This window comes from Arachis stenosperma, chromosome 10, assembly GCF_014773155.1.
Source record: "Arachis stenosperma cultivar V10309 chromosome 10, arast.V10309.gnm1.PFL2, whole genome shotgun sequence".
NCBI classification, from domain to species: Eukaryota; Viridiplantae; Streptophyta; class Magnoliopsida; order Fabales; family Fabaceae; genus Arachis; species Arachis stenosperma.
In genome coordinates this window covers 51,021,641-51,036,027 of record NC_080386.1, presented here as the reverse complement: position 1 = coordinate 51,036,027, position 14,387 = coordinate 51,021,641, and the positions used below count along the sequence as shown (strand labels likewise).

The 14,387-nt window shown below is 33.3% G+C and overlaps 1 protein-coding gene across 1 annotated transcript; it reads right to left on the bottom strand.

The window, feature by feature from the left end:
• Nucleotides 1-8,095: 8,095 nt before the first annotated feature.
• LOC130954945 (ceramide synthase LOH2) lies at nucleotides 8,096-12,556 on the bottom strand. The gene is made up of 6 exons (XM_057881718.1): nucleotides 12,124-12,556; nucleotides 10,946-11,154; nucleotides 10,167-10,322; nucleotides 9,559-9,744; nucleotides 9,284-9,462; nucleotides 8,096-8,702 (listed from the first exon to the last, which is right to left on the bottom strand). The coding sequence occupies exons 1-6, from the start codon at nucleotides 12,241-12,243 to the stop codon at nucleotides 8,686-8,688; spliced, it is 867 nt and encodes a 288-aa protein (XP_057737701.1). The 5' UTR covers nucleotides 12,244-12,556; the 3' UTR covers nucleotides 8,096-8,685.
• Between the last annotated feature and the right edge of the window lie 1,831 nt (nucleotides 12,557-14,387).

The following is a 14,387-nucleotide window of genomic DNA, read 5'->3' as shown; positions in this document are numbered from 1 at the left end:
CTACGGATTTAGAGAGTAAATAGGATATACTATGATTCACTGGTTGTAATTAACAATATTTTATTTAATTTGTTTAAAAAAGCAAATAATGCTTCTTTCATTGTATTCATGTGAATATTAATGTAAATGTGAATCTATATATCTAATCTTAATATCATTCTATATATCTAATGTTAATATTTTTATCTGATTCAAGATGGATTGCTCTTTGTCCTGTCGGTCTGAGATGTTAATCAATATATCTGTTGGAACTGTATGGCTGGTGTTTTGTTCCAGGTTCACAGTGAATGGAATCAGTTTATTTTTCAAGATATTAATAACCCCAAAGAACACAGTGAACCGAAATTAATACACTTGATAAACCGAAATTTGCATATATCAATATAGCAGGGAGCTAATTATAAAAAAATATTTTTATTAGTATTCAGTTTCAGAAACATCTGAACTCTCTAACATAGCACAATACATTGACTATTCAATAAAAAAAAGTGACTTTTGAATAAAGAATTTCACAAAATCAAATATCAAAAACAAAAAAAGTGACTATTCATTAAACACTAACAACAGTTAGAAATTAACCTTCCTATAACCTCAGTGAACCGAAATTGTCTCATGGGTGAAAAGAAATTTATATTAATAAAAACTAAAACTCGTATAATCCTCTCTCAGATAATTCATATCTGGTGCATTGTAAAGGCTGGAGCTTGACTGAATCGTTGATCCGCAGTCTAAAAGGTTCAACTGCAAAAGATAATAAAATCGTATATTAGCAAATTGCAAAAATGAATTTTTCCCTAATCAAAAGCAAATCAGTTTTACCTCGCTTGGAGCTGTCTTTTTCTTTTTCTTCGTGGCGTTTGAGATCTTTTTTTCCAAGTTTGATCCAAGTCTGTTCTTGGGCCAGCCTCTTGTTTTGATGCGTGGCGGGCTTTGAAGGTCGTTCATGTCGCTCAATGTCACTTCTTCGTGGGATAACAAACTTTTTCCTTTGCTTCTCTCTTGATATTCTTGCATCTCGGCCATGACCGTGTTAAACGCCCGGTGCAGAATTCCGTTCAACTCCTCGGACTCGGATGCAAATTCGCATATATTGTGCGGCCGAAAGACCAAATCGTCGAATCTCTTGCTTCTCGGCTCCAATAGAGGCTCGTCTTGGCTACTCTTGATGTGTGTCTGCCTCCTCTTTATGTTCTTGCTCTAGCGCTCCAGTATGTATTTCAGTACCACGTTATCCACTCATTCGAAGCTTAGGATGCTCAGGGAATGGCGGCACAATATGCCCCTTGACTCGAACAGCAAGTATTGGCACTTTATCTCTCGTGATACTGCGTCATAGGTGACAAAAAACTTGTTGAATGTTGAGTTGGAAACCTGCTCTACGACTTTGTATGTTGTGAAACCTAGGGTGGAATGCATTGATCTTGTGATGCAGTTCACTTTTTCTCTGAATTGTGCTTGAACTTCCCTAAACTTCTCGTGGGTATACATATGTTAAAACGGGGCCTCTATTGCTGATTTTGTTGCACACGGTATCACGGTGTGAAAATCAGTAGCATCGAATTCTCTCTCTCTTTGCTCTCTGCTTGCTAGGCAATTGTCGTATTGCTTTACGAATTGTCTCAGGGAGCTGTCATGTGTGATGAACTCGTTGAAAAATGCGTGCATGCTCTCGCTCCTTTGTGTGCTTCTCATCCCGGCCCAAAAGTGGTGATCTAGGTAAACTAGAATCTATATATGTCGATCCTTGTACAGCTCTACAGAATAAACCAAACCAATACGGCATGGTGAACCGAAAGCAGTTCATGTTTCGAAAAAAAAGGTATTCGCATGAAAATAATTCGAATTGAAACATTGGTTACCTGAGAGCCACTTGTTTCCTCCAAGGCTGTACTTTGTGAGGAAATCATTCCAATTTCTGTCAAATGCATCTTTCGTGTACGAGTTCCAAACAACATGGCTCATCTCTTGTTCAATTTTTTTGTGTCCTTTGTAGTCGTTTAATTTGTGTGGGATCTTCTTCATGATGTGCTAGATGCACCACCGATGAATTGTTGTTCGCATGCACAGCTCAATTGCTCTTTGAATCAATGCGCATTGGTCAGTAAGAATGCCTTTTGGTGCCTTCCCTCCCATGCAACGGAGCCAACACTCGAATAGTCATTTGAATGATTAGATGTCCTCATTTTTCATCAGCGCGCATCTGAGAAGTGTCGACTGACCGTGGTGATTCATGCCCACAAAAGAACCTAAAATCATATTGTACCTGCATAAATAGACGCACCCAAACAGTGGTGAACCGAAATTTGTACATAAACTGAACAAAAAACTATATGTGACTGAACGGAATACCTGTTTGTGTTGTAGGTAGTGTCGAATGAAACCACGTCTCCGAAATACTCACATGCGGCCTTGCTTCTTGTAACAACCTCCCCTCACCCTTCCTAGAAAATTTGTTTTTTGAAACCACATTTCGTGATGAATGTTATTCCTATAATTATTACTACTTTACAAGTCATTTAAGTCAAGAGTACATGTCTTTTTATAAATTTTGTTCAATTATTTAATATGCCTTATTTTCATTACGTGCATTCATATGATCCTTTAATGCCATTATGTTATTCATGTCCTTTTAAGCCAATAGTACATGTCTTTTTATAAGTTTTGTTCAATTATTTAATATGCCCTATTTTCAGTACGTGCATTCATATGATCCTTTAATTTATGTCATTATGTTATTCACGTCCTTTTAAGCCAATAGTACATGTCTTTTTATAAACCTTGTTCAATTATTTAATGTGCCCTATTTTCATTATGTGCATTAAAAATAGATCCTTTAAATTATAACGTTATGTCATTAATGTCCTTTTAAAGTCAAGAATATATGCTTTTTTATAAGTTTTGTTCGATTATTTAACATGGATTTGGATTCTCTAAAGTTTGAATTTCACTTTAGAGAGTAAAGTGTGATCTCTCACCATTTATTTTATAGGTGGGACCAAGAATAAATATGAGAGAGAAACCATTTAAGGGTAGAAGATCACACTTTACCCTCTAAAGTACAAATTTAAAATTTAGAGGATTCAAATTCATTTAACATGCCCTATTTTCATTGTGCATTAATATGACCCTTTAAATTATGCCATTATGTTAATAACATTCCTTTAGGTCAAGAGTGCATACCACTTTATAAACTTTGTTCAATTATTCAATATGCCCTATTTTTATGTGCATTAATATGATCCTTTAAATCATGCCATTATGTTATTAATATTCCTTTAGGTTAAGAGTACATACCCTTTTATAAACTTTGTTTGATTATTTAATATGTCTTATTTTTTATGTACATTAATATGATCTTTTAATTTATGCCATTATGTTATTAATATCTCTTTAATTAGAGAGTACATGTCTATCATGTGCCATATAACTATGGCATCATTATTTCACATGTCCTTTTTATCATTATATTTGTCTAATTTCTTGCATGATTTTCTTCTTGTGTATGCCTAAACAACCCTATTTATAAATTGAACTGAGGGGATGATCCTTCGGTAAGGGAAAGTGACCCTCAAAGATAAGATAATCGAGATAATCCTTCGGTAAGAGAAGGTGATTGGCAAACCTTTGGGATAAGAATCTTCGGTAAGGGAACGGGACTATCCCATCGATTTTATATAATAATATATCTTGGTTGAAATAACTTCCTTCTTGTGTATGTCTAAATAACCTTGATTGTATATTGAACTGAGAGAATGATCCTTCGGTAAGGGAAGGTGACCCCAAAGACAAGATATCGATATGATCCTTCGGTAAGTAAAGGTGATCAATCGAGATGATCCTTTGGTAAGGAAAGATGATGGCCAAAATATTTGGAATAAGAACCTTCAGTAAGAAAAGGGGACTCCCACCTTTTATACCGGTTTGAGCTCAATACCTTCCATAAAAGCTACAAATTAAGAAAGTAAAAGTATAAAGGAAAGTTTGATCGTGATTATTATTTTTAAGGTTATTTTTCCTAAGTTATTATTATATTGATTTTTCATAAGTATTATCCTTTCTATTTGACTTGCCTATGTCAACATTACGTGCTTTCCTTTTATGCATATTATGTCTTACGTTTTACTAGAAAAGTTTTGTATTACATGTCATGCCATATAATTTTTGAAATCCCATAAGTGGGCTGGGGATAGATATAGAGGTGTTACATAGCACTCCTACTGAGATCTTTTAAGTTCTCACCCCTCTTTCTTTCCCATACTATCTCAAGAGGAGCATGACACAGCAGGTAGAGACGACGCAATACCCCCGAGGGTGACTTCTAAGTATGATCCCTCAAAATACGCGTGGGTAGTTACGACCACTACTACCGTGCTCCAAACCATCTACTTAGGTCGAGATTTTGTAGGAGGAGACCGCCAACTGCCTGTCATAACCTTCCTAGATACGACTGCTTCAGCACCTAAGAAACAATCATCCGAGGTTGTCTACCTCGAATCAGATTCTAAGACAGAGGAAGAGGAGTCCAGCAGCCCTAGCCAGGAGAAGGACCCAATGGAGGAGGACCCAGAGGAGAAGTTGACCTTTCGCGGGAGTCCAAAGGTGGAATACATGCCATATTCTCCCGCTTCAGCATCTTAGTTCACCCCACACAGTAGAATGGGATCTTCACCCAGCGAAAAAATGTTGGAAGAGGATTGGTGGTACCCCAATTCATGGGAGACTGAAGGATCCCGAGAAAAGATAGGATATGATACAAGGATGAGGGTTTCTTCGACGAGATTAGTTAGGACACGTCAGGTCTTTCGTCAGAGTTATTTTTAGGCATTTCATTTTTTATTAGAAAAAACCGTATTCATAGGAATCTAGTTGTTATTTTATTTTCTCAAACTTGCTCGTGTGTGTTCAATTCTATCTTTTAGATCGTTTATTGATTTTCCCCAAAAACTTTATGTCTATTCCCCTTCTTTCTTGCATAATGATTGAGTCAATTTGCTTCCCAAGAAAGTGACACCCTATCTAAAGGCCTTCAAGTATAGGATTTAGCTTAGGTTGTTACATTTCTTGCGTCAGCCCAGAATGCATGTTTGATGCAATGATCGCCTTCGAGGTTGAGCTCAAAGAAGAAATTTTGGTTATTATTTTTCATTCTTAGTAGGTACTTCCCAAATTCTTTGACATCGTCTTGTTCGGAAATATTCCATACTTCTCTTGTGATGTAATTCCTCACGTCTTTTTCTATAAAACTTGGTTCACGGTGGCTACCGGCTGCTGCCACAAATGATTGGTAAGTTTTGCTCGGTCTTATTCCAGCTTTCTCGTTGGTTTCGATGGTGTGACACACGAACATGCTAAGCTCCCTGTGTTGTTTGAGCATCTCTGCTTGGTCTGGACAACAAGGATGTGAGTGATTCAGAACAACTTGGGAAATTGTCCGATGTCCAACATCCTTCATTATGTGTACGTAAATCCTCGTTGGACAATTTAACCCGGCTGAGGGGTTTGTCTTCAGAGTTGGAGATATCTTGGAATTCTACCTCGCCTCTCTGCTGCATACGATTAGTTGATTCTTAATCTTGTCTCCGTCCCAAGTCGTGTTCCTTATTTTGGTAGAAAAACCAGCAAGTTTGGAATAATGTTTGTAGAACTTTCCAGCTTCTTCTAGTGTCATGAAAATCATCCCCACCTTTGGGACAAATTTTTCATCCACAACACAGCTGGTTTGCACAGTAAACCGAAAATGTCATTACGATGAAATAATTATATATTACTCAGTGAACGAAACATAATCCATTATATATATTCAAATTCAAATACCTTTCTGCATATCGAACTGAACACATACTCATGGTAACACAACTCTATAGTACTGAGTGAACGAAACAAAATCCAGTATAAAAAATTAAATTCAAACTCCTTTCTGCATATCGAACCGAATAGGTACTCACGGTGAAACAATTGTATAGTACTTACTGAACGAAACATAATCTATTATGCAAAATCAAATTCGAAACACCTCTATCTACAATTTAGATATTATCAATTCAATTCAATTCAGATTCAGATTCAAAAACACCTACGTCCATTGAATTCAATTCAAATAAAATTAACAGTTGTATTCCATTCAATTCGATGCAAAATTGAATAATCCAAACCTCATCAGCATGATTCGTTTCAGAAGAATAAACAAAATCATTCTCATTAAATTGATTTGAATTTAAATCATTCATTGTTTCAATTCAGAAGTGAAGATCGAAGAAGAAAATGAAGAAGAAGAAGAACGACAGAGCTTATTACGTTGAATTCAATGCAGATCAATAATGAAAAACGCGAGTAGAGAAGAAGAAAAAGAATAATAAAGAAAACGTGAACAGGAAAAAACGACGAAACTTATTACATTCAAGAAGAAGAAGAAGAAGAACGAGAACGCGAGAAGAGAACAAGGTTTAGGTTGCAGTAGAAGGTTTACGTTGAGGAAAGGTTTATCACGCAGTAGAATGTTTACGTTATATGAGGCGCGTGTATGACAAACGAGTGAGGAAGTGGGAGAGGCGCGTCTAGAAAAAATTACTTAAATAGCTTGGATAAAGAAATTACATGGATGTAGAGCTTTTCTATTTATAATATTAATATTGTACTTGAAAGAGCAATTTACTCTTTTTTTATTAGCAAAATTTTCATAATTAAAAAAAAGGGAAGGGGAGGGGGGCTGAAGGACCTCTTTCCTTAGCTTTTTCCTGTTTCAAATTAAAAAAAGGTAATAATGTATATGCATTCATATTTTTATTTGTTAAATTTATCAAATACGTACAATTGTAATGAATATAACATTAATCAAGATCATAATTATCTTATGCTCTCACCAAGAGATCTGTTATTCGAATTATTTTTAATTAATTAACTGCTTGAATGTTGACACCTAAAACATGCTTGATTTTGTCAGGATTCAAAATTAAAAGTTAAAATATACTCTTTGAAAAAAAGAAATGTTCGTGCTAACCAAATTAAGTTGGTCTAGTAGTTAATTCACTAATTCGTTTAAGTAAATGTCAAGTGTTTGAATTCTTTCGTGTGTATACAACAACCTATTAGTCAGCGACAAACTCTTAAATAAAACTCCAATCTACGGCAAATTAATCTTTAACCTGTCGGGTTGAGATATATCATAGGAAACCCAAAAAAATAAGAATAATTACCCAAATCAGTCCCCAAAGATTTTAAAAGCGAACATTTTAGTTCCCAAAAAAATTAATACACAAAAACATCTCAAATATTTTACTCTAACAGACAAATCAATCCCTAATTCAATTTCAAGCATAGTAATTATCTAAATGAATCTCTAAGAATTTTAAAAGTTAACATTTTAGTCCCTAAAACAAATTAATACATAAATTAATTCTCAACGTTTTTTTTTGTCAGACATAACAGTCTCCCGTACATAAAAAATGTAAAATAAAATTATTATTATTATTATTATTATTATTATTATTAGTTACACAATAATACTGTACTGTAAATTTTTGCATTTTTTAAACAAAAGTAATGATAAATGTATTCATTAAATTGTTATGTATATATTTATAATATAAAAAGAGCTTTTACATCATATATATATAATCACTTAATAATAATAATAATAATAATAATAATAATAATAATAATAATAATAATAATAATAATAAAATTATTAGAGATTATTTTACAAAAAATTCAAAGTTAAAATTATTTGATATTTTTATATTTAATATAACCAAAAGATATTCTATTTTAAAAAAACATATTTGTATTTAAAAAAATGTTTTAATTTGAATTTCAAAACATCATTATTCATCTTACTTGTTTTCAACAAAAAGAGTGTATTAATATGCCAATGTGTCAATCCACATACACAATACTAAACTAATAATAATAGAGGTTAACATATAGTTAAAGTATTAAATTTTCTTAGAGACTAAAATGTCCGATTTTAAAATTTACGACACTAATTTGGATAATTACTCAAAAAATAATAAGGAAATGCCCGTGGGCTGAAAATGTTGCGGAACAATGTCAGAAGAACAAATATTACAGTAGACAATATGATCAACAGTGATTTAAAAGTTGCACTCGGAAATTATTTTGGAAACAAAAAATTCTTAAGGTAGCCACATATATTCTTTCCAAAGTTTGAAAATAAAAATTAGACGAAGATCTTGAAAACAAAACAAGGTAAGCCCGACTCCCAAGTCATTGAAATCCTGAAAACCCGCAAGACCACAATTTTACAGGAAAATGGCATCTTAATGGTCAGAAAAGCATTACTAATTGCTCAAAGTCGCAACTCTAGATGGGGAACCAGATTTTACCAAAAGGAATCACTGATTTTTTTTTTCAATTATCATTCTTTATCGGCTACCTTTCATCAACCCCTGGCTAACCTAAGGTTTGTTTGGTAAGAAAACAATTATACAGGAATGGCTATCATTTACACAGCAAAAATGTATGAATCAAAATATTCTAAGATGGTTTCCCTGCTTCCTTTTTATACTAAAGTAATCATGAAAAATCTGAAACTAAGGAAAATTCAGCCTCCTTCAATTGGTTATATTAACCAAAGGAACTCAGAAATCTACAGACAAGTCAATAGCTGTATCAGCAGAGTTACCACCAACCAGCGAGAACAAAGGAAACCCAGCAACCTTTGCTTGTTCAATCATCGTCTGAATCTGAAAAAGAAAAATAAAAAAAATAATTAAGAGATTCCCTTCAGCAAAGCAAAGTATAGAAGATGAGGTAATAAGCAAAAACAAGTGTACGCTAGAGACTCTTAAAGAAGAATTAGATTTGGTTGTAATAGTAATCATGCTTATCAAACAAAAGGCAATAAAGGGTTAATAATCTTTTCTTTAAAATTAACAATTCCAATAGACACATATTGATAGTAAAATAGTCACATGCATAGCATAAAGAATAAAGCATTATACTATGCCGACCAATCTCCGCGAACTATGATCACATTTTCTCCAAGGTCTGGACAATTTAATACTGTTGGCATCCCTCAAAATAAAATAAAAAAAAAATTGCAGACATTATACACAGTAACTCTTTGGAATGTCTGCTATAGGCAAACTCATATTTTCAAACTTCAACTTCTCATAACCTATTAATATATTATTTCAACAGAGGAAGAAGTATGAACATGAATGAAAATAATGAGTGGGAGAAGAGATCCTAACAATGAACTGGTTCTTCAAAAACAAAAAATAATAATAACGTACTCAAGTCTGCATTGACGTAATATGCTTACCTGATCTAATATCCTCACCAACTTTTCCCCTATTTTTCAGCTGCCTATGGATCATTGCACATATTAGCATCCACCAGTATAGATGGAAGATGAGCAGCATAATGAGTAGTGTATTAAACAAGTAGTAAAGCATTGTGGGGAAAGCCTCTGCTAGGTTTAAGTGATCAATCAAGTCAATGCTGGAAATCCAATGATGAGAACAAACAAAAAAACAATTAAAAAGTGCCTCAAAAACCAAAATGAAGTTAAACAAATCACTAAAACAGAAGATCAACCTTGTTGCTCTAATAACGCAAAAGGGAAAGATGATTAGCCGCAATATGAGCCATGAAAGTGCAAAGAATCCAAAGAACACACTAGCACCAAATTCTCTTTCAGAATATTTGAAAACCTTGGCAGCTTCCATGAATACATCACTTGCATCATGAATGGCAAGTATTATGGAACCAACTCTGAAGAAACTGCAAGCACAATTGTAAGTTATTAGCATCTATCTTTTATTTATTTTTTTTGGGATCTTCAACATCTATCTATTTTGATGATTTGATGCTGATGCCATTTCTGAAATTTTGATTATCTAAAACACTCAAACTAAACTACAGTCATTGAGCATTTACAGAAACTAGAATTCAAGTCACGTTTAATTGTTAAGTATTGAAAATGAACTATGAACATTATGTAGGAGACAAATACAAAACACATTAGTGTGACAACGATGCGAAACACAGTTTTTTCTGATATCATTAATGAGAATCAAATGTGAGCAACCAGATGAGATTTTTCATTCTAAACAAAATAACAACAAAATAACTAATTCTACATCTAAGGTTTACCTGTAGAAGAGGCAATGGTATATTATTCATATATAAGGTTAAGGTACTACCTTGTTACATACGAGCCTGCAATCAGCATAACGGTGATTACATGGTGAGAAAACATGACTGCAAAATCCTTCCTTCGAGTCTCCCAGGTGAGAATAGCAGCAATGCTGTAGATGTAGAACCCACATTGCAACATGTAGTAAAACTTTACAGGATTCCTGGAAAAGTAAATGAAACAGGAGGCAATACAACATTTAATATACCTTCTTCTATTAATAGAACTCAAATTTGAATAAATAGAATTTCCTCCAAAGTACAGTTATTATTTCTCCTCATGTGAGTTGGCTTCACATCATATATAACCAAATGGCAAACAACAGCAATCAGTAAAAGGAAACGAGAGGCTAAAATTAGTCTCAAAACTTATAAAATACTGTACAGTGTTATACTTGTGTACATTATCATAGGAATGCGTATATTTATTTCCAAAATTCTCATTTTCCTTTTTTGTTCATGTTCTCAGTTGTTTATCAAAACCTGGATATAAAAATTTATGTCGAGTTCCAAAAAATGACCAATTTTCAGTTTCTAGTAACTTCTTAAGCTCAAAATTCTCTTTTCCATACCATTGCAACATGTGAACACAGGTTTATGGATTATAAAATTCACTCTAGATCTGAACTGTTAAAACTGCAAAATGCTAAGAAAATCAATATGAAATGAAGAACATAAACGTAAACAATAAAGTCAAAAAGAAAAATGTATGTATTTCATTAAAATGGAAAAAAAAAATTTGCCATAACAAGATATATGTTGTTATCATGCTACACAAATTACTTACTTCAGCTCATGATTTGGCCAATCGATGAAGTATAATTTTGTATTAGTAAACCAAGGTTCCTGATAGATGGATTTAAGAATGTATGCTTCAGCTGTAGCATAGTATATTAGCTTCCACATTGACTCTGAGCATTTTTCAATCTTTACTTGCATTTCCTTGGTAATCCTTGAAGGAGCCCCACCCCTTGTGAGCATCCTGATAGCCAACCTCTGTAATCAACAATTTTTTTATGAAATATGAATAAAGGAATATGGTATAAAAATGGTATTATTATTCTAAGTAAATGAACTCAACAGTATATATTTCTTCTAAAAATGCCTTTTCTGTGGGTCAATAAATGAATCAATGCAAACTTCATGAAACATGACAAAATTGAGATTATCTATAGCTTATGCCATGAAAAAACTATTGCTTGATCATGCTACTTCATGATTTGCTTCACAAGACAGCAGATGAAGAACACAATTAATTATTCTGACAATAATACTTTCTTAATAGGGATAGTCGTCTTCCAAAATCCATTACTCATAATCGTGCTTTGCTTTTTGCTTCCCTTTGTTGAATGGGGAAAGATTAGAAACTAAAGCCTACAATAAAGCAAACTCCACGGTGGCTTCTACCGTAAGAAGAAAAGAAATGATACTAAAAGAAGAAAGAAATAAGGAACAAAAGGCACTCTCATTGATTCAACAACTTACACTCTAGGGTTCGTCATATATACATAACCTAATAATAATACCTCTTAAATGTCAAGATAATATGAATTATAAATACAAATGAAAAGAGCTAAACGGAATAAACAAAGTTAGAATTCAAGAAATATGACCTGCAATGCATTACGAAATTTTGCTATTCTAGCATTCTATGCGTCGATTGAGAGCAATTGTGTTATCTTAAATACTCTCCATTTTTTTCCCGATCCCGTGCATTAATTAACTCCATTTGACAGGTCAACATCAAGATCCTTTGACTAAATAACCAACTAGAGATCAAACTTAACCACAAAACAACAACAACAACAACAACAACAACAACAACAATCCAGCATAACGAAACAAAGAGATTATGTGCAACATTTCGGAGCTGAAATCAAGAAGAACAAGCAGAATCCAAAAACCAAAAAACAAAAAAAAATCCGAAGCTATAAAGAACAATCAGCGAAGAGAAAGAAATCTTACGCGAAAGACGAATCTGTCGAGCAAGAACCTGACGATGAAAAATGTGAAAGAGAAGCAGATCGCGAGGGAGAAATCCGAAGTCTGTGGCGCGGTGGCATTGCTGGAAAGAAAGGAATCCATGGGAAGGGAATGGAGGTAGCTGAAAGAATTTCTGTTATTTTCAGAAGGAAGGTTGAATCGGTTGAGAGGCGAAGAGGAGCAGAGAGATCATGGCATCGAAAGGACGCAAAATGCAAATGATTTTATTTATATATGTGTGTGGTTTGTTGCGGAAGCAGAGATCTGGCGTTACCTGAAAATGAGGGTGGAAGCAGAAAACGTGAAGAGGAAGGGTGGGAAGAACGGAAGGTAAGGAGGGAGGGAAAGTGTGACGAGCAATAGAGAAAGCAACAGAAACCGAAACAGAAATGGCGAGGGTTTGTATTGTTTGCTTTTTCCCGTTTTTTTTTTTTTTTCCTTCTCTTTTTCTTTTGTATTTGTATTGATCTCCCATCCGAGTTCCGACCCCTCATCTTTGAAAAATCTCTTTTATTTTCGTTTCTGGTGGGACCCTTTTGTCAACACACACGTGGCAAAAGTATCTTAAATTATTTTTTTTTATCTTTTTTACAAAAAATCTTTTTTAATACTTTTTAATACCTAGAATCTATGTACATACACTTTGCTAAGTTGTTGTGTTTGTATATTACATATTTTAAATATGATATTCATCGACACTTGTTCAATATCTGTGTCTTGTTTAATTATATCATAATAAAAAATAAAAAATTCTTTTTTAAATACATTTGAATACATCTAAATACTATCACGTATCAGTATGTCTAACCTTATTTTTAGCATTTTTTTAATTGAATTTAAAAATAATATATATTATTATTTATTAAAATAAAAAATATTTTAAATACTTTATATAATAAAAAGAAAATACTAAAAACAGTTAAAAATTATTTTATATTTCAATGTTAATAAAATATTAAAATATTATTGTAATTCATTTAAAAAATACTTTATATTTTATATATATGCTGTGTCTCCGTATCGTATAAAATTTTAAAATTTATATTTTTATCGCTATGAGAAAAATGTCTTTCTTTACCACCGAATTGTCATATTTCTTATTAAGATATATGCAAATTATAATACATATAGATATCTTTTAAATAGTTTACTTCTATTTAATTTATTTTAATTTTAGTTATAAACTTACTTATTCTTAAATTAATTATATTTTTATTCAACAATAATTATAAACTCACTTATTTTTTTCTTTTTATAATTATATAATATCTATTAATATTATTTTTTAATAAATACTTGTAGTATATAATAATATAATAGATATAAACTAATTAATAAATTATTAAAATTTGAAAATAATAATTATTTTAATATAAAAGCAAAATAAAAATATTTATGATAGGGTAAAATTAACAAAATACTTATTGTTCATGTTCTATATTGTTTTAGAATAGCTAGATATTCTTAAAATATTAGTGAAAATATGTATTTTAAATTTTAATTTTAAATTTTTTATTATTTTTTATTTTTTGTTTATATAGGACCGGATCAATCGTTTCAACTAATGACCTACCAGTTGAACCAATAACCCTGTGACCTAGTACAGTTCGATCACCGGTTAGATTCTGACAACTATGGTAGACAATGCAGCACTCTTTAAAAGTCAACCTACTGTTCCGAGGGTTACCTGAAACTGTAGGTCGATCTTGGATGAGATCGTCTGTGTTGGTCGGAACCGACGTGTCCGGCAGGTGGGTATCGGCCGGAGCTGGTGTGTCCGACTTGTTGGACTTGGTGGTGGTGCTGATCCTTCGTCCCCAGAGGGTGGGGGGTACCTGCAAGAGACTCCGATGCTTAAGTTAGCAAGGGTATTAAGCAGGTATTGAGTAGAATCAGAGTATGAGTTATACCTGGGTGCTCCAGTGTATTTATAATGGTGAGATGTGGCCTCCTGCGGATAAGATAAGTTAGTTATCTTATCTTATCTTTATCTTTATCTTTCAGTGAGGTCATCTTTAAGGGAACCGCCTTTATCTCTATGGGCTTGGGCTGCCTTTGGATTTGGGGCGAGTTTCTCTATTTGGGCCCTTCGTTTGGGCTTTTCTGTGACTTGGCCGAGCTCTTTGAGAAGAGGTCGGGTTGTCCTGGCCTGAAGAGGTCGGTCGCTTTGTCTGTAGAACATCCCGGGTCGGACAGCTCGACCCAGGGTATGAACAGTGCCCCTGCTTGAGCTCGGTCTTCTTTTT

Coding starts and splice junctions, on each gene's coding strand:
- LOC130954945 (XM_057881718.1), bottom strand. CDS start 12,243: ATGGATTCCTTTCTTTCCAGCAATGCCACCGCGCCACAGACTTCGGAT. Junction 9,745..10,166: donor GCAGGCTCGTATGTAACAAG/GTAGTACCTTAA, acceptor TTGTGCTTGCAG/TTTCTTCAGAGTTGGTTCCA. Junction 9,463..9,558: donor TGCGTTATTAGAGCAACAAG/GTTGATCTTCTG, acceptor TTGGATTTCCAG/CATTGACTTGATTGATCACT.